The following is a 27,510-nucleotide window of genomic DNA, read 5'->3' on the forward strand; positions in this document are numbered from 1 at the left end:
AAAAAAAGAGTCAGGAGGTCATCAGGGGGTGATGCTTATGCATGCTTCAGCAGGGTACCAGAGACAGCCAAGGTAGATGGAAACGCAGGTACTGGTTCTCCTGAGGGCTGCAGTGACCCACAGGTTCTATAGTCAAGGCAGATGGCTCTGGAGTTCAGGGCCATGTCAGTTGGCCCTGCTTTGGAGTTTTTGTTCCTGAGTGTGATGGAGTTGAACTCAGATATAACCTTTCTACACAAGCATCTTCTGTTACTTTTACCGGACCTGTGGTTGGCATTTGGGTAGGTGTATACTCAGGAGACCTGAATCTCTGGACTGTCCATGTGACGGCCAGGCCCTGGGCCTCAGCAGACTTGTGGCTCCTACCCTCTGGTTTCTTGGACTTACCCTGGCCAGCTGATAGGGAGGTGAAGAGGGTCAACCACCACGCCAGGGAGCCAAGAGTGCCTACAGCTGCAAGCAGGAGAATTGCATCCATCATCCATGTGGAATCTAAGGCTCCTCTTAATGATGAGGGGGACTGGACATAACCACCCCAGGGTCCACAGGATGGAGGAATAGAGTATGGATTAGAGTTTACTTACTGGTGTCCTGCTGGGGAACTATTGTGATTAGTAAGGGAAGAAATTGTAGTAGTGATGTGGAGAGGGTGGCCACGGTGGCTGCTGATGATCAGGAGAGGGAAGAAGAGATACGGTGTGGGTGCATTTTCAGGATTTGGAGTTGTCCTAGGTGGTGCTGCAGGGATGGATGCTGGACATTGTGTGTTCTGTTGTGGCCCACTGGGTGGACTGGGGGAGAGTGTGGACTACAATGTGGACCACTGTCCACGTGCTGCAGTGGTTCTCCAGAATGTATTTGCCGGGTGCAGTGGATATGCCACAATGATGGAAGAGTTTGTTGATGTGGGAGGGGTGTTGTGGGTGGGGTGGGGGGATATATGGGGACCTCATATTTTTTTAATGTAAAATTAAAAGAAAATAAAGAAGAAGAAAAAAAATAAAGGTAGAGAGAAAAAAAATACTTATGGAATGAAATGCCAGCCTGAATGTTTTTCTTCAAAATACAACTATATTCTCCCTTTTTTCTGTTTGCTTATTTTTAAAATCTGCTTCCAGCTAAAGATACTCATACAGTTTTAAACAGTTCATAATGTTTCTCCCTGTATAAAAAAGCATAATAATTGTTTTCATATCCCTGAATGAAGTTAGCATAATTTCAAACAAAATCACTTGTATAATTACTGAGCTATGACAACCATTCACCTGTCTGGTAGCAGGAAGAAGAGGAAAACGTTCCCCCAGTTCTCAAAGCTAATTAGCTAATGTAAGCATTGGCTAAGGACACCAGTGTCCAGATATGAAAGATCGCTTCTGACTCACAGCAATTTATCAAACACTTCTATCAGATATTCCTTTTGTAGAGAAGGCATGATAATCACTTATGAGTTAGAGACCCTTCATGAGATGAGAACCTTGAGAAATCAGTCCTCCCTTAATTCACAGATCTGCAATATCTTTATGCTTATAATATGCATGGTGTTCAGACCAGAGGCATTTTATTATATTTGATAGATGGCTGCATTTAGAATATGTGCCTGAGCTTATCAATATAAGGGATCTTTTGAATGCTAAAAATGAATTAAGAAAATCCAAACCGTGATGTGTTCTCTTCTTTAATGCTATTTATTCGGGTGATAAGCACAGAGTGGAAAATGAATGTGGAATTACATTTGCTGTAGGGAATCTATAATAGCTAAGTAGGTATGCCGATAAACAGATACGGGGAGTTTTGAAACATTAAGTTTCATGGTATTTATCTTCCCTGACATTTTAGAATCTAAAATTATTTCTTTGTAGAAAGTATAAAAGTTCTACTTTCTAAAAATGATTTTTTCCCACTCTAATTAATGATGTAGTCATCAGAAGCAAGTGCGGGAAATATTTTAAAGGGAGAATGATGACATACTCAGGGTTCTTAAAAGTTGCCAACTTGAAAAACGCATGGATTTCTATTGAAGAAAGTATGTTCTACAGTAAGGGACGCGAGCCAGGAAATGGTTATGACTCGCTGAGCTCATTCTCTCCCTCACACTTACATGGGTGTTGACCGATTTCCATAGTTAGGAAGAAAAGTAGGACTGTGGGCTGAGCTAAATATCTAGAGTCATATGGTCCAGCTTGGTAGCTACTAGCCCCATGTGGCACTGGGCATTGAGAGTGTGGCTTGTCCTAACTGAGATTTGCTGTAAGTATAAAAGGGACACTGTATTTCTGAGAAAAAATATAAATGATCTCATTATAATCTTTACATTGACTATATGTTGAAGTGATATTTTGAATATATCATTAAAATTAATTTCACTTATTTCTTTTTGCTTTTTTTTAAATTTGAGAAGTTGTAAGTTAAATTTTTTTGTTTCTTTTTTAACGTGGTTCGTAGGTATTTTTTAAATTACTTGTGTGGCTTGCCTTTCATTTCCAGTGGAGAGCACTGATTTAGATGTTCCCTAAACCAATCCCTCCACAGAATCAGCCTGTAAATTCACTAATGCATTCATCCATTCATCTGTGAAAGAACTAGGTAGCACCTGAAAAGTAGTGCCTTATTTAAAACGTTTGGTTCTTCTGACTTCCCAGAGTTCTGGTGTATGAGAATAGGAACCCCAGAGTCACTTTTGCCCCCACAGAGGAAGATAATTTGTGATGGCTTTGTGTGTCAAGTGGGTTAGGGCAAACTGCATTCCCAGAAACCCCTTTCTACTAGAGTGACTTCTAATAGAATGGACTACAAGAAATTTTCTATCTTAAAAAGAGTAGGCAAATGGAAGGGAGGATGCAGTCATTTTGTAGCTATATACATCCCAGTTATTCAAACACTAATTGAGAAGCTTGTGTGAAGGGATTTTGCAGATGTGATTAAAGTCCCTAATAAGTTGACCTTAAATGAGGGAGATTGACTTGTACGGAATTGACTTAACAGTTGAAAGGGAGTTAGACATGACTTAATTTATTGGAAAGTCTTAACAGAGATCTTAGACCATCCTTTAGAGACTCCTCCCTATGAGCAACAGATCTGACTTGTGCCCATGAGGGTCTAACATGATCCTCATCTGCCCTTCCTGCCTGCCTGCCTACAGACCTCAGACTTCTGTAGCCAGCCCTGAGAATCATGCAAGCCGGTCCTTGTAATAAATAAACACATATACCTCCATCTTACTGGTTTTGCTTCCCTAGTTGAGCACTACCTCATTTAGGTATTGGTATCTGGAAGTGGGGTGCTGCCATATCAAATGTAGGAGAAACTTTGGAAATTGGTAATAGATGGAGGTTGGAAGAATTTTCAGGCACATGCTGGAGAATTGCCTTGAAAAGACTGCTAGGAGAAATGGGGTTTAAAGGACATTACTGATGAGGACTCAGAAAGAAGTGGGGGCACATTATTGGAAATTGAAAAAAAGGGTGCCTTTTTATATAGTGGCCTAAAGCCTGGCAAAAATGCATCACATAGTTAGGTGGAAAGGAGAACTTTTATGTGACAAACTTGGATATATAGTTAAGGAGATTCCAAGCGAAGTGTGGAAGGTATCACTAAGTTTTCATCTTACCACTTACAGTAAAATGTGAGAAGAAAGAGACAAATTGACAGAAGAACGTTTAACAAAAAGGAATAAGGATTGAATTTCTCAACCTCTCCTGATGGCATCAGATGCTAAAAATTTAAAAAAGCTAGCAAAGAAAAAGGGCTGAGTTTGTGCCTATGTAATTTTTTACTAACACCTCAGAATAATCAAAAATTCAGAATATTCAGTCACAAGAAGGACCTTTAAAAATCCATTTGGGTTTGTCTCACAGATCTTCTCAAACCAGAGGACCTCTAAGAAGCTGAAGATCATTGTCTCTCAGGCATTTCAACAGGAGTCTAAGATAGGGGAAAGATTTTCTCAAGAAACTTGGTGGGCATGGCTTTTCTTTAATGGTGAAATGCCCAGTGAAATACTCAGAAGTCCCACAAGGTTCTTGAGAAAATTATGGCAGCCAAAACATTGCCATCTTGAACTAGAAAGATAGAAAATGAAAGGAGGCTCTTAACACTTAAAATGCTACTGGCAGGAAGCAGAATGTTAAAATGACTCATCTGAAAACATACACTAACTTCCAAGGAAAGGGAAGCATTACTTAGAGGGTAGAACCAATAAATCAAAGGATAGAGTCGAGGGCACTGGATATTTCCCAAGAGTAGTTAAGGAGACAAAATTTTTCTAGCTGGATTGATAAATGTTAGGGATCAGTGACTCTTTATTAACTTTCTTTCTAATTTTTGAACCAATATGGCTAATGCTGTTATACACCAGTCCCACACTTACATGTTAGCAGTGTTGGGGGCAAATAACTTGTCTTTTTTAGTTTTACAAGTTTAAGTATGGAGACAATTTATGCTCTAGGGACTGTATTTCATGGCTTATACCCAGGAACCTACTATTCACCTGATTTCAAAGATTCTGATGATGAGATTTGGAAATTTGTACAGATGCTGTAGTGGAATGAGACACTTGGGAACTCGGAAAAGGGTGAATATATTTTACATGTGGGAGGAAAATGGAACACTGGGGACCAGAGGAAGAATTCTAAATTGGCTCCCCAAGATTCCTGTCCCTTAGTGTTATACCGTACAATTTTCTCTCTTTGAGTTTGAGTGGGATCTGTGATCATGATTAGGTTGTACCAATTATGTTATGTTATATATGACTCTGTCTAGCAGACTGAAGAGAGAGCTTTTCCTGCTGACTTTGGAAAAATAGCTTCCCTGTTAATGTGAGTACAGTGTAGAGAAAGAAAATAGGTTGTTATCTGAAGGACAGATTTCATATTTAAACATTATATGTTCATCTATGTTGCTTACAAATAAAATACTAGACTAGAGAATAAACTGACACAAAAATTCTTAGGGAATTCAGAAGGGGCTGAGTGATTGTAAAAGGGTTTTTGCACACTCCTCTCCTGGAAATCTGCAGATAATATAAGGAAGCATAAAATTTGTGAGATTTAATCAATGATTTATGTCATTTTTTTCCTTTTTATAAAATTATATCCCCTTGACAGAGATTGCCTTTTGTCGCCTAATACCTATCATCCATTTCGTCCGTAGAAATATAATAGTTTGCTCTAAACCTACCTTCCTAAAGAAAAATCAACCATATTTCTAAGACTCACAACAAATTAAGTTTATATGACTAACTTATGGCTAACTGAGTTGAGGTGAAACACATGTGGCAGTTTCTGGCCTTCCTTAAGATATGGAAGAGAAGAGGTGCTGGGCCTGCCCCCACGGCACGCGCCTTACCTCTGCAGATGGGCCGGTGGTCGCTCCACGCAGCAAGTGTCTCTGTGACCCTCTGACAGGTGATGCTTTTGGAGCCCTGGAGCACATAATTGTCCTCACAGGAGAACTGAATGTTTGCACCGACCCTAATCAATTAGAGAACAAAAATAGGGCAAATTATTCATGGAAGCCGTTTCTAAAAAAAAAAAAAAATCAATACCTGACTGCTACCGTGATATGCAGTCAAAAATATTCAACATATGCAGTCAAAAATATTCAACATCAATGCCTGTCTAGCTTATTCACACATATAAACAAATAATTTAGCAAGGGATATGGAGTCAAAAGACCTGGGTTTGAGTTTCTGTTCTGTCACCTTCATGGCTACACGAATATATGAGACTGACCTTACCATCTCGAAAATCAAGACAATGACAAAGATGACCTTAGTGAACTTGCGCCTTAAATGACAACATGGATTTGAAAGAATTTTGTACCCCAAAATAAAACAAATTTTTATGTCATTTCATGTGAATAAATATTTTACAAAAACAAGGACTGGAAGAGTCCAGGTTAGGAAAATGTCTCAGTAAAGAATTTGTTACTATCCACAAACATTGATTATATTCAAAAGAAGGCCAATGATGCTATATTTTAGAAATACATCTTACAGGGAAAAAATCATTTGTTTTTTAAAAAGCAATCCATACAGCCTAGAGTTAGATGAAAAATTGCTTTGGCTCCAGAGCTGCATCTGAAAACATGAAGCTTTAAGGTTGTAAGCATTCACAAAATGCTGTTGCAGAATAACAATTCGACAGGTGCATAAGAACATGTGAGAGGAATAAATCAGGTTTGAAAACACCCAATTACTTCTTCTGAACCTGATGTCTGGCACTGAGTTGAGAGTAGTATTATTTTACTACCTGACAAGCCTATTGTTATAAGAGGATATTCTACTTGTGTTTTCCATTTGACAAAACCCCAGGGGTTGATGTTAAGGAAACAGAAGTGAAAGAGGGAGCCTTTGGGATGGATATGGATATAATTAATAATAGATAAAAGATAGAAAACAGAACAACAAATGCTTTCTGCTTTCTAAAAATGTTTTTCTATAATATTGGAGTGAATTTTCTTAAAGTAACATTAAATCTACCTTTACCACATGGTTTTCTATATGACACTGTTTCTGGGGATAATTATAGTTGTTCTGCAAAAATCATCATATCAGGTTCAAATCAATTTGGAAAATTATAGGTTAAACAAAATTAAGCATCTTTCTTTACTGAAGGACCTCTCAGTTTACTGAAATTAAATATACAAAAATTTATTCAAGAGAAAATAGAATACGTGGAATTTTATTTTTTATCTGTCCAGGAAGTCTCTTCTTCAACATGTATATAGGTTAACTAAAGTTCTAAGGTACTCATTTTGAGAAAGTTGAAAAATGCAAAGACTAAACCTAGACATGGTTCTAATTTTCATTGTCAGTCATAAGTTACATAACATATCCATAATTTTTAGAGATGTTCATCTACAATTTCTGTTCATGGGTCTTTGTTTAAACCTCTGGACCCACACTGAATAAATGAAAGAAACCTAAGCATATTGTTTGGAAAATAACTGTTAAGTCTCTTTTCCAAGTCCCAATCATTAGTTCTTTCCATTTTACCTCATTTGCCAGAGTTTTCTTATTTTCCTCATTCTTTCAGTACATTTTCTTTAAACATCTACCATTTGCTACAAACCATTGTTAAGTAGCAAGGATGCAGAAGTGAAAAAATTAGAAAGCCCCCAAGCTCACAGAGATAACTATCTAGTAAGTGCCCAAAAAATGTAAATAATCAAACAAAAAGGGGGAAAAAATGAGTCATAAGTGCACTGAAGGAAATGAAATGATGTGCTAGCAGAGGATTGTGGGAAGAAGGCAGAGTAGGGAGCTCTGGGATGTACTCTTTCTACCAGAACAACAGGTAAACTGGCAGAAACTATCTGAAACAACTACTTTGAAACTCCAGACATTGTTCATCATCCAGGGAAGAGTGGGAGGAAGAGACTGAAAAAGTACAGTAAAGAACAGTGAATTGCTTTCTCTGGATAACAGCCACCATTGCCCATGCCCCACTTTCATGGCAGGCCACCACGCAGTGCAGCCCCTCGTTAGCTCGCTGGTGACAGAAAGTGACTTAAAAATCCTCTTTCCAAAGACTGGAGAAGGGCACTACCAATCACTGACTGTGGCTTTAGATTAGTGACTTTGGATTGCTGGTGGTGTGGCTGATCTTGGACAGCTGGTGGCCATTGTTTCAATCTGACTCAGACAAAGGCTGTGGCAGAGACCTAAAGACGGTACATTTCCTTAGGGTTACAGGGAACAGTTAGATCAATAGCTGAATTTTTGGGGGCAGAACAAGAAAGCTTATCTTTGGGCAGCCATTGAAGAAACTCTTGGCACCCCTCCTGACCCCTTCCCCAAAGCACTTTAGAACTTGGCTGCACCCCCTTCATGGGTTTGTGGCCCTGATTTGGCTGTGAAAGAATGACTTGGGAAAGTCTTCTCCAGCATGACTCTTCTCCCAAAATTTGACCCCCATGCAAATCAGCTTGAGATAATGTTTCTTATAGGGTAAGACACTATAGAGATGGAAAATGTGAGGCAAAGACATGTCAACTTCAAAGGCCCAGGAAAGGGAGCTGTGTCTCCTGGGAAACAGAGAGGACAGTCAAATGCCTGTAACAGGGGGGGCTTCAAAACTAACAAACAAAAGCACAGGGTAAGACACAGACCCAGAAAAACAGGGAACACACCACACACTGCCTTCACCTTGGGCAGGTCCTGACAGGAGGGCTGAAGCACAACTAAATCTTTGTCTTACCACCAGTTGTTTACAAAATCAAGAAAAATACATCTCAGAGAATAAATCACATACTTAACATTTTAAAATATTGAAATATTCAATACACAACAAAAGAGAACAAGACAAAGATATAGGAAATGAAGTTGATTCCAAAGGCAGAGGATAAAAATCCAGAAAACACCGATAAAGAAGACCAGAATGTGGACATAGTAAACAAAGCCTTAAAAAAAAAAAAGATACTAAAAGTGCTCAAGGATATGAAGGAAAATACAGAAAAAGAACTAAAGGATATGAAAAATAAAATGTTGCTCTATATGAGAATCTTAGTAAAGACACAGAAGTTTTAAAAAGGAATCAAACAGAAATGCTGGAATTGAAGACCACAATAACTGAAATGAAAAATTCTTAGGAGGGTTTCAAGAGCAGAGTGGTCCTGGGAGAAGAAAGAATCACTTAACATGTAGGCAAGATACTTGAAATTAATCAGGTTGAGAAATAGAATAAGAAAGAATTATAAAAAGTGTAAACTGCCTAAGACATCTCTGGGACACCACCAAGCATATGAATAAGTATTATGGGCGTCACAGAAGGAGAGGAAACAGAGGAAGGTCAGAAAGAATATTCGAAGAGGTAATGAGAAAGAACTTCTCAAACTTTTCAAAAGAGGTGAATATGCACCTCCAAAAAGCCTAACGAATGCCAAATAAGATAGGCATGAAGAAAAATATACCCCATCTTATGTTGATCACGCTATTGAATACAAAGGATAAGGAGCAATCCTGAAAACTGAAAGAGAAAAGCAACATTTTATGTACAAGAGAGCCCAAATTTGAATAAGTGCCAATTTCTCATCAGAAACCCTGGAGGCAAGGAGGCAGAGGGATGAAATACATAATGTGTTGAAAGAATAACCAGTCAGTTAAGAATTTTATATCTGGTGAGACTTTCAAAATGATGAAGAGATTAAAATATTCCCGGATAAACAAAAGCTGAGGGAATTCATCGCCATTAATCTTCCCTGCAAACAATGCTAAAAGGATGTCTTCAGCCTGAAAGGAAAGGACACTAGACAATGGTAAAAAAGAAACATAAAGAAATAACGACCTGTGGTAAAAGTAACCTTTGGGTAACTAAAAATGCCAGTATTACTGTAGTGTATTGTTTGGTACATAACTCCATTTCTTACATCCTACAGATGATAACACCAAATACATTAAAAGTAGTGATAAATCTATGGTTTTGCACTCACAATATACAATGATATACATGGAAACAAGGGAAGCGGACTTGGCCCAGTGGTTAGGGCATCCGTCTACCACATGGGAGGTCCGCGGTTCAAACCCCAGGCCCCCTTGACCCGTGTGGAGCTGGCCCATGTGCAGTGCTGATGGGTACAAGGAGTGCCCTGCCATGCAGGGGTGTTCCCGTGTAGGGGAGCCCCACACACAAGGAGTGCGCCCCGTAAGGAGAGCCACCCAGCACGAAAAAAAATTCAGCTGCCCAGGAATGGCGCCGCATACACGGAGAGCTGACAAAACAAGGTGATGCAACAAAAAGAAACACAGATTCCTGTGCCGTTGACAACAACAGAAGTGGACAAAGAAGATGCAGCAAATAGACACAGAGAACAGATAACTGGGGTGAGGTGGGGGGGAAGGGGAGAGAAAGAGAGAAAGAGAGAAAGAGAGAAAGAGAGAAAGAGAGAAAGAGAGAAAGAAAGAGAGAGAGATAGAGAGAAAGAGAGAGAGAGAAAGAAAGAGAGAGAGAGAAAGATGAGAGAGAGAGAGAGAGAGAAAGAGAGAAAGAGAGAGAGAGAAAGGAAAGAAAGAAAGAAAGAAAGAAAGAAAGAAAGAAGGAAAGAAAGAAAGAAAGAAAGAAAGAAAGAAAGAAAGAAAGAAAGAAAGAAAGAAAGAAAGAAAGAAAGAAAGAAAGAAAGAAAGAAAGAAAGAAAGAAATGGTAACAAGTACAGAAAAACAGTGAGGGGACAGAGGAATATGGGTAAAGTTCATGTGCATGCATTTTAATTTAAGTTGGTTTCCAACTAAATATGATTGTTACATATTTAGGAAGTTAAATTTTAACCCTATGGTAACTATAGGGAAAATATATGAAAAAATATGTCCAGACAGAAAAAAAAAGGAAAGTGCTCAAAGTCCAACAACAAAAAGCGCAAAGAAATCTAAAAGTAGGAATTAATGGAAGAATTGGGGGGGCAACAAAGGTATCAGGCATACCGAGGCTAAATAGCTATTTAGCAAATAAATGTGGATAGTTCCTGTGCAGTCATAGAGCAGCAATGGGGCATCCAAGAATGAGAAATTCTAGCACACTGGGGTCCTGGAGTGACGGGCTGCTCATCCCAAAGTGCTCCCACCTCCCTGGACATCAGTTGAGATTATTTGATAGAAAGATGAAGAAGTGCAGTACCTGAGAGGCAAAGAGGATGGTTGTGGGCAGGGAGCAGAGCAAGACACAGATAAGTATGTCCAGTTACTCATGGGGAAGGGGCACACTCATGAACTAAACTGATGACTGGAGGCTGCCAGAGGGCAGAGCAGTGAGAAGCAGAAGGAGATGGTAGCTCTGCACCACTGTAGCCAGGGCCTCTCCATAAGCGCCAACGCTTACCATCATCAAGAGAAGAGAAAAGGAGATAAAGAATTCCTTCTCAGCCTGACTGACCGGGAATTCGCTCATTTTAACTGTGTAACTAAGAGCAAAGTAATAAAACTCTGACTCAAGTAAAATGGGGATTTTGAAAAAGAACTTAATTACCGTTACAGTAAAACCAAAGTTAAATTTTTTCACAATTCTGCACCATGTAGGTATTTTCACTAACTCTGCAAGTAATGTACTTATTCTAGTGCATAGAGGGCTCCCCCTCCCCTTCATCATCTCTGCTTCTCCCCATCCCCCTCTTGCTCTCTCTGCCCATATTTCTCTCTTCCCCTCATTCTCCATGTTTTTTCCCTTTAGAAATTTTTTTTCCTCCCACAAATGGAATGAGTTATACAGTTTCTCTCCAAAATAGAATTAGTCAAGTAGATAGTCTCTGGAGGAAGGTACTAAAAAACTTTCCTAAAAATTGTGTTAGGAAGAATTTGAAGGTATTTTTCCAACTCTAGAAGAAGAGCAATGGCATTTGAGCCAAGAAATGAAATGAGAGAGGAAAGACTGTCAGGAGCGCTTTTCATGTTCTTTGAAATCTTTAGAAGACTTAGGTTCACGCCTTAACCCTACGCAGACAATATCCCCACTGCCTTAACCAGGGCCTGGCTCATCCCAGGCGCTCAGTGAACATTTGTTGAATGAATGAATGAAAGGAAGTCCCTTTCCTGAGGCTGTCTAACATCTATCTTTCTGTAAAAGAGGCTTGAGAAACAATGGTAACGCTCAAACCAGCTGTTCTTCACCTTCCTCTCCTGGCCGTTCTGTTCCCTCAACTATATTTGTTCCATGACGGCTTATGTTGAGTTTTTTTATGCCGGAGTCACTCTGCAAGCCATATAGATGCTGTGAAGAACTATTGGAGGCAAGAGATACTTTATCAAACAGTTATGGGCAATATGCTAAATAAATACAAATTGCTGTAGGAATACAGATGGGAAAAGAACTGATTTTGCCTTTACTGAAGAGATAAGGGAAGCTACTTCCAGAAACTAAAATGCTGTGTGGCCTTGAAAGATGTGGGTTTTTTTTACAAACCGAATACATATATTCTTGGGTTGAAAAGCCACCATATCAAAGCCCTGTTGGCACCACACTTGGTGGCTTGTTCAGGGACTGGTTTGTCCAGAATAATATTTTCCAGTTGTTAGCTCGAAAACCATGGAAGGTGACCCACTGCTAAGAGTTGCCCATCTCCAGAGTTGTGCTTTAGTCACAATGACAAGCTGAGTTGTTTTTCTGCCAGTCCCCCACCTTTCTCCAGCTTTGAGGCACACAGCTTAGGGCTTTCACTATTCCACTGCATGTTTAATTTGAGGAATATTAACATATTGCACTTAAGGAGCTGACTGGGAAAAGAGGATACTTAAAGAAAGCAGGTGCTAGGAGCGAACTCCCTGAGAAAATGCATTGCATTTCACTCACCTTGGAATCTCTTACAGGCTCTAACATAGTTTATTGAGCATATGATATTGCTGCAATAAATATGTGTGAAATGAAAAAACAGGACAAACTAGAAGACAAAAGTGTGGATTCAGATGTACAGTCAGCCACCAGTTATTCAGGGAGCAAAAATCCTGATTCAGCCTAAGGGTGAAATCCGCCTCCGATCAACCCTGCGGGTATATCTTCGCGATTATTGGCCTCTATTTCCAAATAAGTTATTTTAGAAAACTTTACCAATTCTCTGATATATTAGTCCTTATACACTCAGAAAGAAACTTTGGCACTTAACTGGATCATTTCCATTAATTGAAAGACTCATTTCTTATAATATGAGACTGGTAAGGTTACAAACAAAATTGGGAAGTAAACTGGACATGAAGCTACTAAGACTTTGTTAGATCATACAACTTGCACAGCATTCCAGACAATACCATCATCAAAGAGATAAAAGTGCAGCTTCTCTGAATACTGGAATGTGTTTTATTACCCCATTGATTTTCACACATAATGTGCCATTTCTGGGCCATTTTTTCCTTTTATAGCGACAATTTTTAGACTCATCTCCTCAAGCCTTAAGGCAATTTAGCACCACTAAAAATTCATTAGAAAGTAGATGGTTCTCTCTATCCTACAGAAAAAATAAAAAAACAACTAACATTTTATATGATTTTTAGATACTGATGTTAACAATAACACAACAAAAGTCCCTAAGAGTGATCAAAATATAAGGCACTTCAAGGGAGTAAGCAACAAGAAAGCTTTGAAAGGGACTTCAAGTGACGAGTGATTTTCAATTTAAGACCATAGTCCTTAGAAGTATTTTCTACATTTAGAAAAATGTGTGAATTTTCCTGTGAGGAAATTTAATTAAAATCTTTCAAATATGTTCTAAGTTCACGGGCACCAGCAATTTACCAAACAAGAGAACTTCTTGCAAAGTAGAAAAAGCAAGTCCTCCTGCGCACCTCCCCACACACACCTCTTTTAAAGAAGCAGAGGCCATTTCCTCCCTATTAAAATGATACATTTCTGGAAGGAACAAGCAGGTGAAGGGATCTGCATGCAGCAGAGACTGGGAGAAACTCGAACTGCCTGAGAAGAGGGTCACCACAGTGGGTACAGCTTTCCCGGCAGTCCCTTCTCCCTCCTCATTTGAATCTCCTCAGGAGATGAGAGGATGGAACCCACTTCTCCCCCTTGCTGACAATATTCTAGAGCCCATGGTATGGCAGCCTTTGTGCCTTTTTCTGCTTAGGTGGAGGAAACCAAGGAACCTTGAGACTCTGGGTCATGAGCTGTCTCTCGGCTTGAGAGAAGAAACACAATGAGGAGCGCTGAGGAGGCAGAGGAAAAGGCAAAGCAGGCAAGGAGGGCCAGCAGAATATTCCCTCTTTGTGCCGCGTGTGTGCAGGACAAAGCACCAACAGAATGCACTTCCTTTCCTTTTATGAAGAGTCAGATCCAGCCACAGGGAACTGACAGGTGTGGGAAGCAGCGAAGGGAGCAAATATTACTAATCACTTTTGCTGGGACAGGCGCTCTGTAAGTGAGCCCTGTGATGACTCAAAGCCTTCAGTATCTTCTCTCACTTCACAGCCGAGAGAAATGACACTTGGAGTGTCACCTGCTCAAGACCTTACAGTGCATGGATTTAAACTGTCTTTATTCCCTCTAAAGGTTATCGCTGGGGAGCACATGTGGCTCGGGCTGTTGGGCACTCGCCTTTCACGTGGGAGGTCCCGGGTTCGGTTCCCGGTGCCTCCTGGGGAAGGCGAGCAAACAATGAGCAGACAGACGAGAGAACCCTCTGGGGGAGAGGGGCTAAATGAAGAAAAATAAAGTAAATAAAGGTCATCACTGATATCCATGATGGACCAGTCATCACCAGTAAATATACAGAGGCTGTTCACCCAGTATTTCCTCCTGAGCTTTTATCGACACAGTGAAAAGCCTTCCAATCATCTAGTTTATCCTTCACTACTTGTTAAAACTTCAACTAACTGACCAAAACTCACAGAATCCAGGCCTGGCAAGCATAACCTGAGCCAGGTTAGAACAGGATGGGGTTGGGGAAAGAGAGAAAGAAAAAAAAAAACACACATCAGTATCATTCAGTATCAAAAATTAGGTTTCTTATTGCAGATGTGGCCACAGTGCTCCTCTCACAACTAAGTACACTCATAAACACAAACACTCACCCTTCAGATTGACAAGTGCACTTAGGTGTCATTTGAAGACGTTACAATGTGTATAACCTTCCTGGAACGGAATCCAGTATAGGACAAGTGTTCAGCAAACAGGAGTGCATGGGACTCAGTTTACCTGTAGCCCTTCCCTGTCACCCTATCAGCTCACCTGCCTTGCTTTTGGGCCAGAGAACCCGAGGAATGGCTCTTCTATTTCTGTGTTTATGAAGCTGGATGACGCTGCCACTGCCAATCCAGCTGCGGATACAGGAGCCCTGCAAAGTAGCAACTCAAAAAATAGCCCGTCCCCCCAAGCACTGGCTGCATTGAGCCTGGGGGTCTGGGGCTTCGCAGCAGCTGCCTGCAAAGCAGAAGACAACCCAGAAGTGTGGGGCCATAAGGGCCTATAGGGCATGCTTTGACCACTGGGACTCAGCCATGAGAAGGAGCTGAGGAATGGGCACCCACGTCCCATCAATTCACCCATTCTGGGCAAACGCATCCCGTGACACCGCACAATCTGCTAGTCAGGTTATGAAGTTGTGCGTAGTTTTTTTTGTTTTTTTTTCCCTCCTATGTACCATCTCTCCTTCCCTGACTTATTATCTTTTTCACTCCCTCCTGCTCTGGGGATTGCATTTCTCTGAAAATTTTTGCCTCACAGAGATTTCTTGGGAACCCCAAATTTAGTAGAGAACTACTGTTAGCTGATCGACTTCCAGGGTGAGCCCTGGGACCTAGAAAAGTTAAATAACATTCCCAAGGTGACCCAGCTACTTAAATAGTTGTAAACACAGTGGAACTCAGCTAAAACATTAGTCCAGTGTTATTTTTAATATAACATCCATTGTAAAAATGCAGGGACCAATAAGGATGGTTTTCTGGTCATACTTATAATTCTAATACGCTTTTTCTATTTATTTGAATACCGCCTCTCTATCACTTGCCCTACTTTGACCCAACAAAATAGTCCTCTTACTAGAATTTCTTCTCCATCATCATATTAATTCCAGGCAATTCCTAGAAATAAAGTCTTAGATTACCTAATACATTTAACAATGGAAGTAGGACTAAGCAAACCAGAGAAAAAGGCAGACTATGGTATTGTGAATAGCAGAAAAGAAAATGTTACTGAGCAGTTGATATCAAAATTACACCATCCTATGGAGATATATAGAATCAAGCATTAAATGTCATGAGAACAAACTGATGTACCTGGATTCCACCCCATTTCTTTGATGCAGTTATACACCTGTTGTTTTGTTTAGCTTTTATTCAAAGATTATGTATTTATTTATTCCCGCCATCCCTCATTGTTTGTGCTTGCTGCGCCTGTTCGTTATGTGTTCTTTTTCTTTTTCTGGAGGCACCAGAACAAAACCTGGGACCTCCCCCATGTGGGAGGGAGGCATCTAATCGCTTGAGCCACCTCCATTCCCTGCTTTGTTTTGTCTCCCATTGTGTCTCCCACTGTGTCTCCTCCTTGGGTCTCTCTGTTGCGTCATCTCGTGGTGTCAGCTTGCCAAGCCAGCCTGTAGCATCAGCTCACTGTCTTACTCAGCTTCTTTAGGAGGCCCCAGGAACTGAACCTGGGACCTCCCATTTGGTAGGAGGAAGCGCAATTGCATGACCCACATCTGCTTCCCCAACTTCTTTGTATTTTGATACCACCCGACCGAAATCTGCTTCCCCAACTTCTTTGTATTTTGATACCACCCTTAATGTTTATTTCAGCGTCTGAAGGAGGGAGGCAAAGAAGGAGCTTCCTGTCTCAGGATCTTTGCACATGTTCTTCCTTCCTCCTGGGCTGGCCCTACCCCGCACTGCAGATGTGGCTGGATTCTTTCTTTGTCATCCTCCAGGTCTCAGCTTTGAAGTTATCACCCCAAAGGGGACTTTCCCTCACACTGTGTAAGACGCAGGAATCCTTTTCAGTTATTTGTTATTTTGTTTGTCATTATATCTCAAGACCCTGAAATAGTTTTTGAGAGGTTCTGCTCATTTTTCTTAAGGTAATAAATGAATTAACAAATAGGTGAAGGGACTGGTTTGGTTCCTGAGCCTTCCCGGACATCGTCCCAGGTAGTATTTTGTGTTTTCCTTTGTGAACAATGAATTCAAACCAAAGGGAAAGTGATTAATAAAGCGATAGCTTGCTGCTATGTTTGACTTAATGTTCAGGGTGGAGCAGGTGGAGCTATGTCTGAGGTCCTGGGTTCAATCTCCAGTACCTCCTAAAACATTTTTTTAATTAAAAAATGAATGCCTAGATTAAGTTGACCCAAGCCCTCCTCTTCTACACCCATCTCCTTTCTACCACGTGGTCCTTTCCACCAGGCCTAGGCTACTCTTTCTTCTTTTCTCTTGTCTACTATCAGAATCTGCTCTGAACCAAAGACTTAAAAACTGGCATGTACAATACAAGACATAAAAGGATGAGATGATTAACTGCATTACCTTTCCAGAGTTAAGTCCATTCCAGCAAGCAAGAAATTGCAGAGCAAAAAAGCATTAGTGTCTAGAATCTCTAAATAGCAAGCCAACTGCTGCTTCCTTTTAGGGCAGGAAGAATGTTCTACCAGAACATTCTGGTACCTTCTCTACTTCTTGCTAATGCCTGTATTGACTCTGAGTACTCACTGAACACCTATCTATCAACAGTCCAGGTATAAAGAGAGTTGAGGAATTAAAAAAAATATCCAAAGAATTTTGGACCAGTTTTCAGTAAACTGAAAAACTGGCAGTCATGTTCCCTAATTTTTAAAACATGCCTACTCCCCTCCCTTTCTCCATCTCTCTCTCTCTCTTCACCTTTCACAGATGAGATGTTTGCATACTGAATCAGATTTAAGAATGTCATTCAAGGAAAGAGAGTGTTTAATGCAGTAGAAGAGGAAACAGGGAAGGTCGACTTTACATAGATCCCAGTTAAATCTCACACCATCAACCTAGCTACCCTCTCTATTTGCCCTAAAATATAAATGCAGAAACCTCAATGGACTCCAAATCAGCAATTCTCAGAAGAGCATCAGGTGTATCAGAATCGCCTGGAGTGAGTTTTCAAATTTCACAGGCCACCATCAGAGATGCTGAAATGCAGTCCTGGGAGTGATCACCCCCTCCCATTACCCACCCCAGCCTGCCACTGTATCTTCTGCACCCTCAAGCAAGGATTGTGGCTGATGGCAGCCAGATAGATCATTCTAGCAAGCTGGGAGAAAAAGAGAAATCCATTGTTCCAGTCTAAACCAAAAGTCTGAAAGAGCCTAAGTAGCCACAAAACCCACCCATGCCTATCCCTCTCCATTGCATACATCTGGCATAAATGGCATTTTTCTCTGACCTTTGCAAAAATTTATATTTTAAGTGAATGATTGCAACATAGCAAAAAAAAAAAAAATGTATCTGTTGTCTGTTTGAAACTGTGAATAAATAATGAATTTAGAATAATGCTCAGATCTATACCATGAGGTTGTGTATTGCTCTTTCTCTCCTATGTCCCTAAACCAGCCAGGGATGGATGCTTTTCCTTAATATTTCTCCCCTGGTTTTATGATAGTAATCTTTTTTCGATTTAAAAAATATATATTTTCATAACTTTAAATTTAAATGAGTTCATGATTTTTAAGTGACCTCTTGAAATCAGATGTATCTGTAATAACCTTTTCTATTTATGTAAGTTAACAATCAAGTTCCAGGACTTCAGAAGCATTTGCTTTGCTAACCTCCCATTTTTATAACAAGCTATTAGGATGCTGAAACACAATGATGTTGAAGTTGCATTTTAAGACAGGGCTTAGCAGCCACAGGTACAAGTTAAATTGGATATGGTTAGTGATACAAAATGTGGTTTTATGTTAATTCCATATTAGAGCTTATCAACGTTTTCTCCCTGTGGAACATTTTCTGATGCTCTCTTCCCTACTGCCCTTGGGCTGATTTTGTGCAGTGCATTTGGCTTTGCCATTAGTGGGTGCCTGCCAGCTCTGTCCGTCTGGGTCAGCAGTGGAGGCAGGAGAGAGAAGACGAGTCTGAGGTCAAGTTCCTTGTCTTGGACACCTTGGAACACTGCCCATGTATAAGTGCCGGTACTTGTGGTAACAATCTTGACAATAGGTCACAAATCCTATCAGCTCAAAATCAGAGTGTATTTGCCTCTAGACGCATGCTTACCGCTGTTTCTAATTTCCATTAGTGTTCCATCATGGTGACCCTGGAATTCCTGGACTTAACTCATGGAAGCTGCTCGCAGACACTGCTTTCCTGATAATTCTCAAGGGAAAGTAAGGGAGGCGAGGCCAAGAGTTGGCCACATTTTTGCAAGAGGAAACCGAATTGGCAAAAATGTTTCTTTTGGCTTCTGGACATATATAGAAGCTGGAAAAGACAGAAGATACTGGAAGGAGCTTCTAGTGATTAAGTGGTTTTCATCAGGTGATTTTTTAAGCTATCAAGCACCTATTTTCAAATGCAAAGATTTCTGGGTAGATTATTCTTTCCTGTCACTAACAATTTATCATGCATAACATAAACCAGGTAGTCCACTGGCTGTCAACTTTGCGTGCAAATTAGAATCAAATAGGCAGCTTTTCAAAATCCTAATGCCAAGACCATATTCCAGAACAATTAAATCAGAATCATTAGGAGGTAATTAGAGGTGCCTAGTGGCGAGGTTGAGAGCACTGGGATAATCAGACTACTTTCTCTCTAGCTGAGACCAGTGAACACTACATGCCTTATTTCCTTCAGCATATTTGTGGTGGAAGTATAGAGGACAAGGAAATGAATAATCTGAGATCTGAGCTTTTAGAGGAATTGGAGCACTAGGCAACAGGGAGAACTGCTTCCAAATATGTGCACTGGTTAATTAATTTAATAACTAGGTAATTTAACTGCTTTAATATGGTTCTGAAAATTGGCAACTCTTTGGATTTCACTGATGATTATCTCGCATACATCCTTTAACCTCTAAATTTGTTACTGTTACCTGGATAGTGCATGGAAATTTAACAGAATCTTATTTTGAACCAGACTGTGGTAGAAATGTGACTAATAACCATAGAGCTTTAAACATCTACTGGACCACAGCAATCATCAAAACCTCTATTTCAAATGATTTTTTTAAAGCTGAGGCAACCAAGAACCAGACAAACTACAATACTGAAGGTCTTTTTAAATATTGTTAGTATTGTGATGGTCCTTTAAATATTATATCTCATGATTTCGATAATGTTCATTAATTCATCAACTACCTTTTGTGCCTTGAAGCTAATAAATACATATTTGAATAACAATAATCTATTGTTCCAGAACACTATCTAAAATGAATTTTTAATTAAACAACATTATTTTACTATTATAGAGGTTAAAAAGACTGTGAAAGAGAGAGAATGTTCCATGAATATCACTCAGTATATTCCTCAATTTTTTATAGGAAATAGCTTTCACCACATAAATGGTATCTGAAAACATATTCTGTGTGCCCTTTTGCAAGGTTTCAAAATAGTGTGAACAGGAAAATATTGGTTGAGGTATTTCTTTAAATAGTTCTTTAAAATGTAGTCAATGGCTTTTGAAAAAAAATAGTGATTGGCAAATAACTTTCCTAGATCATTTCAGTTTCTTAGTAAATAAATCTTCTATAGGAAGCTACATGCCTGCATTCACTAAAGGGCTTAGAAAAGCATTCCTCTAAAGATTTCAAATTCTATAAACACTTTGGGGCTTGTCAGGAGACTTTGGTGCTGAAAATTCAAACGAATGTTTAGAAAAATTTACACCCACCAACCTACTTTATTTACATGAAGAACTTAAAAGTAATGTTTAACCTTATTTTATCTTTCTTAACCTTGTGGTTTTTTTTTTTCCACTAGTACAACTGAGTAGTAAAGAAATAATTTATAAAACAGAACATTGTTGACCCTGTGCATGAGCCGAGTTTGCAACTCCTACTCTCGGATTTGTTGGACTTCCCAAGGGAAGTGAAGATGGTCAACCATCACACCAGGTAATCAAGAGTGCCTACAGCTCCAAGGAGGAGAAGCGCATCCATCAACCATGTGGGATCTAAACCCCCTCTCGATATAGAGGTGGAGTGGACATTGCCATCCCATGGTCCACAGGACCAAGGAATAAAATACGGATTAGAGTGGACTTACTGGTATTCTACTATAGAACTATTGTGACTAGTAATGGAAGAAACTGTAGCATTGATCTGGAGAAAGTGGCCATGGTAGCTGCTGAGGGCAGGGAGAGGGAAAAAGAGATGTGATATGGGAGCATTTGCGAGACTTGGAGCTGTGCTGAATGATAATGTAGGGACTGATGCAGGAAATTATACATCCTGCCATAACCCACTGAAGGGACTGAGGGAGAGTGTAAACTACAATGTAAACTACAACCCATGTGGTGCAGTAGTGCTCTAAAATGTGTTCACCAAATGCAGTGAATGTGCCACAGTGATGAAAGAGGTTGTTGATGTGAGAGGAGTGGGGGGTGGGATGGAGGGTGGGGTATGTGGGAACCTCTTGTATTTTTTTAATGTAACATTTTTTTGTGATCGATATATCTTCAAAAAATACAATAAAACAAAAACAAATAAAAACAGAACAGAACATTGGTTCAAAAAATAACATAATGCTTGAGTTATACAAACTACAACAGTGTTTTGACTTCTGCTTAATAACACCAAGGGAAATGTGATTATGTGATAGAAGAAGGGGAAATATTTTCCAACAAGATCCCCAGCTTGGATGCTTTTAAAAATTCCTCTTGCTTCCATTATTGTTCCCAAATTTTATTTTTTATTTAAATCCTCAAATTTGGACTTAGTTCTAACTTTTAAAAAAGGTTTCTGTAAACTGAGTAAACTGAGATTTTATTGATGGGAAAAAGCAGACTGAATAATTTAATAATATCTTCAGATAATAATAGTAATGATACTATATTTTGTTGTCATTAAAATTAACAATGGTGAACACAAACAATCCTGCAAAGAGTAGGGGCTCAGTATCTAGTTCAAAGTTTGCAGTAAATTAATAGTATCTATCTTATTTGGAATACTTAAGTTCCTGAAAATTTATATGCAAATCAAAATTCTTCATATATAATCAAAATTTATCATTATCTTCCAGTATTTAAATGTAAATACATTCTTAACTTAAAAGTAAAGAATAAACTATTTAACAATACTTGCTGAAAACCATGATGAGCCAAGCAACACGATAGGCACTGAGAAACAAAGAGTGGGTAAGACAGTCTCATTCTTTACAGCACTTATACATAATAAATATGTATTGGGGTTTTTAAAATAAAATTGCAAACATAAATATGTATATAATATTAAGTACTGCTAGGAAGTGAAACCAAAGCAAGGTAAGCCGAGGAGTGATGAGATATGGGTGAAAGGCTTATTTTAGATGGTGTGGTCAGGAAGAGGCATTTGAGTAGAAATCTAAATGAGGTAGAAGTTTGAATCGTGGTAACATCTGCATCATCTTTGCTGAATGTATAAGAACATTGCTCTTAGCAATGTAAACAAGATAGAAGACATAAACATACAAATATTTCAAGAAAAACATAAATAAATAATATCATAGCAATAAAAGAAGAGCTAAAGGGGAGAGACGATATGAAATAGGATTCAAAGATTATGGTGTATGCAGCCAGTCCAACTTTAAATTGTAATAGAATCTTCAGTTAAAATGAACAAAAAAGATAGGAAGTAAAAGAAAGAGTCAAACAAAGCAAAGAGCATGGAGACGTGCAGGATGAGGATTGCCAGAGTGCCCCTGGTAATTCTCTACCAATCCCTCTGTCAGCTCAAAAGACACATTCTTACAGTGACACTTTGAACCCAATAAATGATAAAATTGTAAATAGCTTATACTTTGTCCCTGCTCCTCTGGTTCCTCCATCATTTAAAAAATAATTCAATAATAGGATTTAATGAAAGGTAAAACTTATGGAAAGGAATACTAAATTTGTTTCCTGGTTCATACACTATCTATAAGTGGAATTCTTTATTATATCTCCTTGTAACAAGTGACAGGAGCTCTATTGTCGCCGAAGATGACCTACAATGGAGAAGAATCAAGCTGACTGCAGGGATAGTTTAATAAGTAATAAATAAAATTACTAATGTACTACAAATAATAGAAGAGAAATAAATGTGGTAATCAGTAGATAAGAGCAGCAGTTCATCAAGAGAATTGACTTACAAATTTGTCTCTGCTTCCCATTCTCAATGTAGTTTATCCACATGAATCTCAGTTTCTCCTTCAAATTAATGGCAAATAATTCCATTTGACACCTCTTAACTCCTTAAAGTGTATTTATAAAATAAAATGAAAAATTAAGGTAAGATTATTTGCAGAAAAAAAAGTGCCCAGATACATGAACAAAAATTATTAGCATGAATGGTGGCATTACAACTATCAATAATGACAGGTGAATATTGAGGTTTTGAGCCATGTCTATCATTTTTCCATTTCCAAAATTCATTTTTGAACATAGGTTGTGTTTTAAGAAAGTTGCTAATCTGTCCTCTGACGAACAGTGCCTAATTTAATCCATTTGGCAGGGTTCTAATGAGGCTATGATCATACGCCCCCAGGGATAGGCTTGTTCGCCTCAGTTTCATCCGTTCAGTAGAAAAGTATCTACCATGCATAGGACTCAGTCACAAGAAATAAAATTAATAAGACCTGTCCCCTTTCTGTCAGGACCTTACCACTGATGAGGCGACAGGAACATAAATATGTGCTACAAACACAAAGCTGCTAGGAAAGTTTGGAATAATGGGACACAGTGGGTTAGCAGGAAAAAGCCCCTTGCCATTTGTGTGGGCAGAAGAGGCAGAGATGGCTAAGGATATATTCCATCTTACAAAAAGCCCCAAAATCTGGGGAAAATCACAGCACATTTGTTAGAGCTTCTTAATTGGAAGCTACTCATCTGTTTCTACATCATCTGTTTCTACATCAGACTGTTCCTCTGTACTGGTGGGAGAATTGCCAGTTAAAACAATTGTCATGGGTGCTGTAGGGTGGCAGGCAGGACAAACGTACATGATTAGGACTGTAAGATTTAAAAAAGAAAGGGAAGAGTGTAGCAGCTATTGTCTCTCTGAAGAAGAGAGTTTTAGAATAGATTTTGTAGCTTTTATAAAATCAGAATTGTTGTAAAACAGAGCTGTCATGAAGGGCAGTGGAAGAGGCAATAAGGAGGAGAAGGAAAGAAGAAGCAAAGGAGGAGCCCAAGTTTGGAATAAAGCAGGGAGCCCCCTAAATTCAGTGTCGGCATCTATGAAATGTGATAAACAATATTTGAAAGGATAAATTTTAGGATTAGAATCAATAACACTGTGTAGCACAGCTACTTCTAGTCTGGGTGGCTCCTTTGTGAAAATTAGAAAGTGGCACCCCTTTCTCAGCAATTATTCAATTAGACTCAATTGACGTCCCTTCTACTGAGCATATGAAACCCCATGCGTAGGTGAAAGACTTAGAATCCTGGAGTCAAGGGTGGATTTCAACCATATCTTGACTTGTTGCCTGACTGCTTGGTGAAGTCCACAGCATTATCCCATGGTCCTCCACAATAAGTGTGAAAGATTCAGTCATATAATTAGCCGTATTATGAAGCATTGTAGTCAACAAGGAGTTTGAAGTTAATAAGATCCAGTTTCAAATCCCAGTCCTGGCTCTGACTAGATATGATATCTAGTTATGTCAACATTATGCATCTTGTAGTCATTGTGGTGGCTCGGAACTATGTACCTGAGAAAAACATATTCCTAAGCTTAATCCATTCTGGATGGGTCTGAACTCATAAACTGAACCCTTTGATGAGGTTACTTCAGTTAGGAAGTGGTCCAGCTGAACCAGGAAGGTCCCAGAGAGAAAGCCAGAGAGAACAGTCAGCAACTGAGGTCAATGAAACCCAGAGAAGCCAGATGAGGCCTCCACAGACATTGTCATGTGCAAGCCAAAGACCAAGAATCACCAGCAGTCAGCCCTAGAACCACAGCCTTCCGGGAGAAAAAGCTGCACGGCTGAGAACTCAATTGTAAACTTCTCCTAGTTTCAAAACTGTAAGCCAATAAATTCCTGTTGTTTAAGCCAAGTCACTGAATGGTATTTGCATTAGCAATCAGAAAACTAACACAGTCACATTTATAAAAATGAGGATAATTGATTCTGCCTGGATATGGGTATATATACAATCTTGCACAGGAAAGAGATGAACAATAGTTGACAGTTTTCATCCGTAAACTCTCCCTATCACAGCTCCCTCCCACACATACTGGTATCTGAACTTTCCCATCAATCTTATTTATAAATATTCATTCTAATGAATATGCTTTGTCTTTTAGACAGTGGCCCATGGTAAAGAAAATTGTCCCAGAACTGACCTGAATTCAAATAAGACAGCTGTATAATTTAGACTCCATTTATTTAGTATCTTTATAGATAATGCTGGAATTAATATTTAGATTGTCTTTAGAAAAAAAGGGTTTCCAAAGGCATAATAAAATAATGTTAATAATATAAATAAAATCAACTAAGGAATATTTTGCCAACATAATAAAGTGAACTCTTTTAGAAAAGAAACAACACCAAGTTACACATAATTACAGTGCTAAGTACAAATGAATTCCATCTTATTTTGTCAACGTATTTTGATATGGTTGACCATGAATTTTGAATTCAGAAAAAACAGAATTGCCTTTTGTTAAAAACAATCTTAAAATGACTTTAAACAATTAGGAGTGTCACTCCCTCTGATTAAATCATTAACATTTACTTTGAATTTATAGTCCAGGCAGGTTCACATGTCATATACTTTAATGACCACAGGCTATTTCACATGGCTGTGTTCTACTAGTTTACATAAGAACACACTCTTGGGTTCTTCCATTGCATGGATAATAGAGAAGGCAGTTGATGAACAAACATAAGTCCTGCACATCTGAGGCCCACAATTGCTGCACAATACTGAACTAGTAGTACTGGTAACATTCTGTATTACTTTATTTGCAATGTAGCAAATATCTGAATAGACTGTTTCTTTATGTGTTCTTTCTTTGCATAACTTCAACAGCATATTTTTATGCTGGACAGAACCAACTTGGTGCACCTCTTCTCAAGGTATGACTCACAGATCTCTGGAGGGAGTTAGTGAGACCATTTCATAGGATGTGTAAGCACAAACTATTTACGTAATAGAATACTAAGCTGTTGTATGCATATTTCATCGTGTTGCCATTTCCACTGATGGTGCAAATGACATTCTGCACAAAACTGATGGGGTCTTAGCATAAATAAAGGCAGTGGTACCATGCCCTTGCAGGGGAGCAAAGCCAGTACCATAAGTACATTCTTGATGAAGCAGTAATGATTATTAATGTTATTAAGTCTTAACGCTTGAAAATATAACAAACCTTTAGTGTGTCTGGAAGCATTAGAGTTGTCTTGAGGAAAAGCATGCATGTAATTTTTTTTTAAATGTGAGCTGAACTACTTGTTTTCTCCCCCCCCACCCTCCCCCCCCCCAAAGAATACATTTTAACTTGAAAGAAAAGTGACAAACAATGATTACTAATGTTCAAGTATTTGTCAGACATTTTCTCAGAAATGAATAAATGAACTTTTCTCTTCTTGGAAAATAACTGCCAAAATGTCTTGCCAATGATGAAATTCTAGTTGTAAAAAAATTAAATTTTTGGAAAATTCTATCTGCCTTCTCGAGCTTGAGAGTTTAACAATACTTACTTTTTTTCCAATGAGTCAAGTAGTGATATCAGCAAATTTGGTATTTTGATATTGTATAATGAAATGTTTCAACATTTGGAAGAATTTATAACTTAGTTGATTTTGCCAAATAACCAATGCTGATGGTACAAAATCATGCATATATATAATGGTTAATCAAAATGGGAACTAGACCAATGGATTTTAATGTGAAAAGGGGAAAATGTTTACTGTTATGGTTTTATATTCTACCTGACAACTAACCTTGAAAAAAATAACACTTGATAATTTTTGTTATAGTATCAAGGAAGATACGCTCAGGTTATTTGAAAAGATTATTAAATACTCCTTCATGTTTCAATGTGAGATTGGATTTTTTTCATACTTTAAGCAAAACAACATATTGCAATAGATGAAAATGGAAACATATATAAGAATCCATGTAGATATCATTATCATACAAACAATAATCAAAAGAAAACAGTAGTGGCTATATTAATATAAGACCGGGGTAGATTTCAGAGCAAAAACATATTATCAAGAACAAAGACAGTCATTTCATAATGTCAAAGATTCATTAGGAAGATATAGAAATTCCAAACTTTTATATATCTAATAACAGAGTTCCAAACTATCTGAAATAGAACAGATAAAATTTTAGTGAGAAATAGACATAGCCATAATTGTAGGAGGAGACTTCATTATCCTTCTCCCAAAAAAGATACGTGTTCAGAAAATCAGTAAGAGTATCAAGCACTTGAGTGACACTCTCAACTATCTTGGCCTAACTGACATTTATCACTCACCCAGCAACAGAATATACATTCATTTCTAGGCACGTGGAAAACTTGCCAGGAAAGACCATATTCTAGACCATAAAGCAACTTCATTAAATTTAAAAGGACTCAGATCATACACTGTTTGTTCTGTGACTACAAGAAGTCTTGGAAAATCCCAAAATATTTGGAAAACAAATAACACATTTCTAAATAACTCATGGATCAAAGAAGTACTCACAAGGCAATAAGGGATTATGAAAATGATAATATAACATATCAAAAATTGTGATGTAGAGTTAAAGCTCTTAAAAGGAAATTTATAGAACTAAACAGCTACCTTAAAAAAAGAAAGGTCTTAAATCACACACCTTAACTTCAGCCTGAAGAAACTAAAAAAGATCAAATGAAACTCAGAGCAAGCAGAAGAAAGAAAATAATCATGACAGTTTAAAGCTTTTTGTGAATCCCTGAAAAGATCCTGTTCTTGGGTTAATTCTT

The 27,510-nt window shown here is 38.6% G+C and overlaps 1 protein-coding gene across 1 annotated transcript in view; it reads right to left on the bottom strand.

The window, feature by feature from the left end:
• Positions 1-27,510, bottom strand: part of CSMD1 (CUB and Sushi multiple domains 1) — a 2,093,507-nt gene that overhangs the window by 670,855 nt on the left and 1,395,142 nt on the right. The window contains exon 9 of the mRNA XM_058288018.2: positions 5,344-5,468. Coding sequence (XP_058144001.1) covers positions 5,344-5,468 — 125 coding nt within the window. The remainder of the gene's footprint in view (positions 1-5,343; positions 5,469-27,510) is intronic.

The sequence above is a fragment of the Dasypus novemcinctus genome, chromosome 25 (assembly GCF_030445035.2).
Source record: "Dasypus novemcinctus isolate mDasNov1 chromosome 25, mDasNov1.1.hap2, whole genome shotgun sequence".
NCBI classification, from domain to species: domain Eukaryota; kingdom Metazoa; phylum Chordata; class Mammalia; order Cingulata; family Dasypodidae; genus Dasypus; species Dasypus novemcinctus.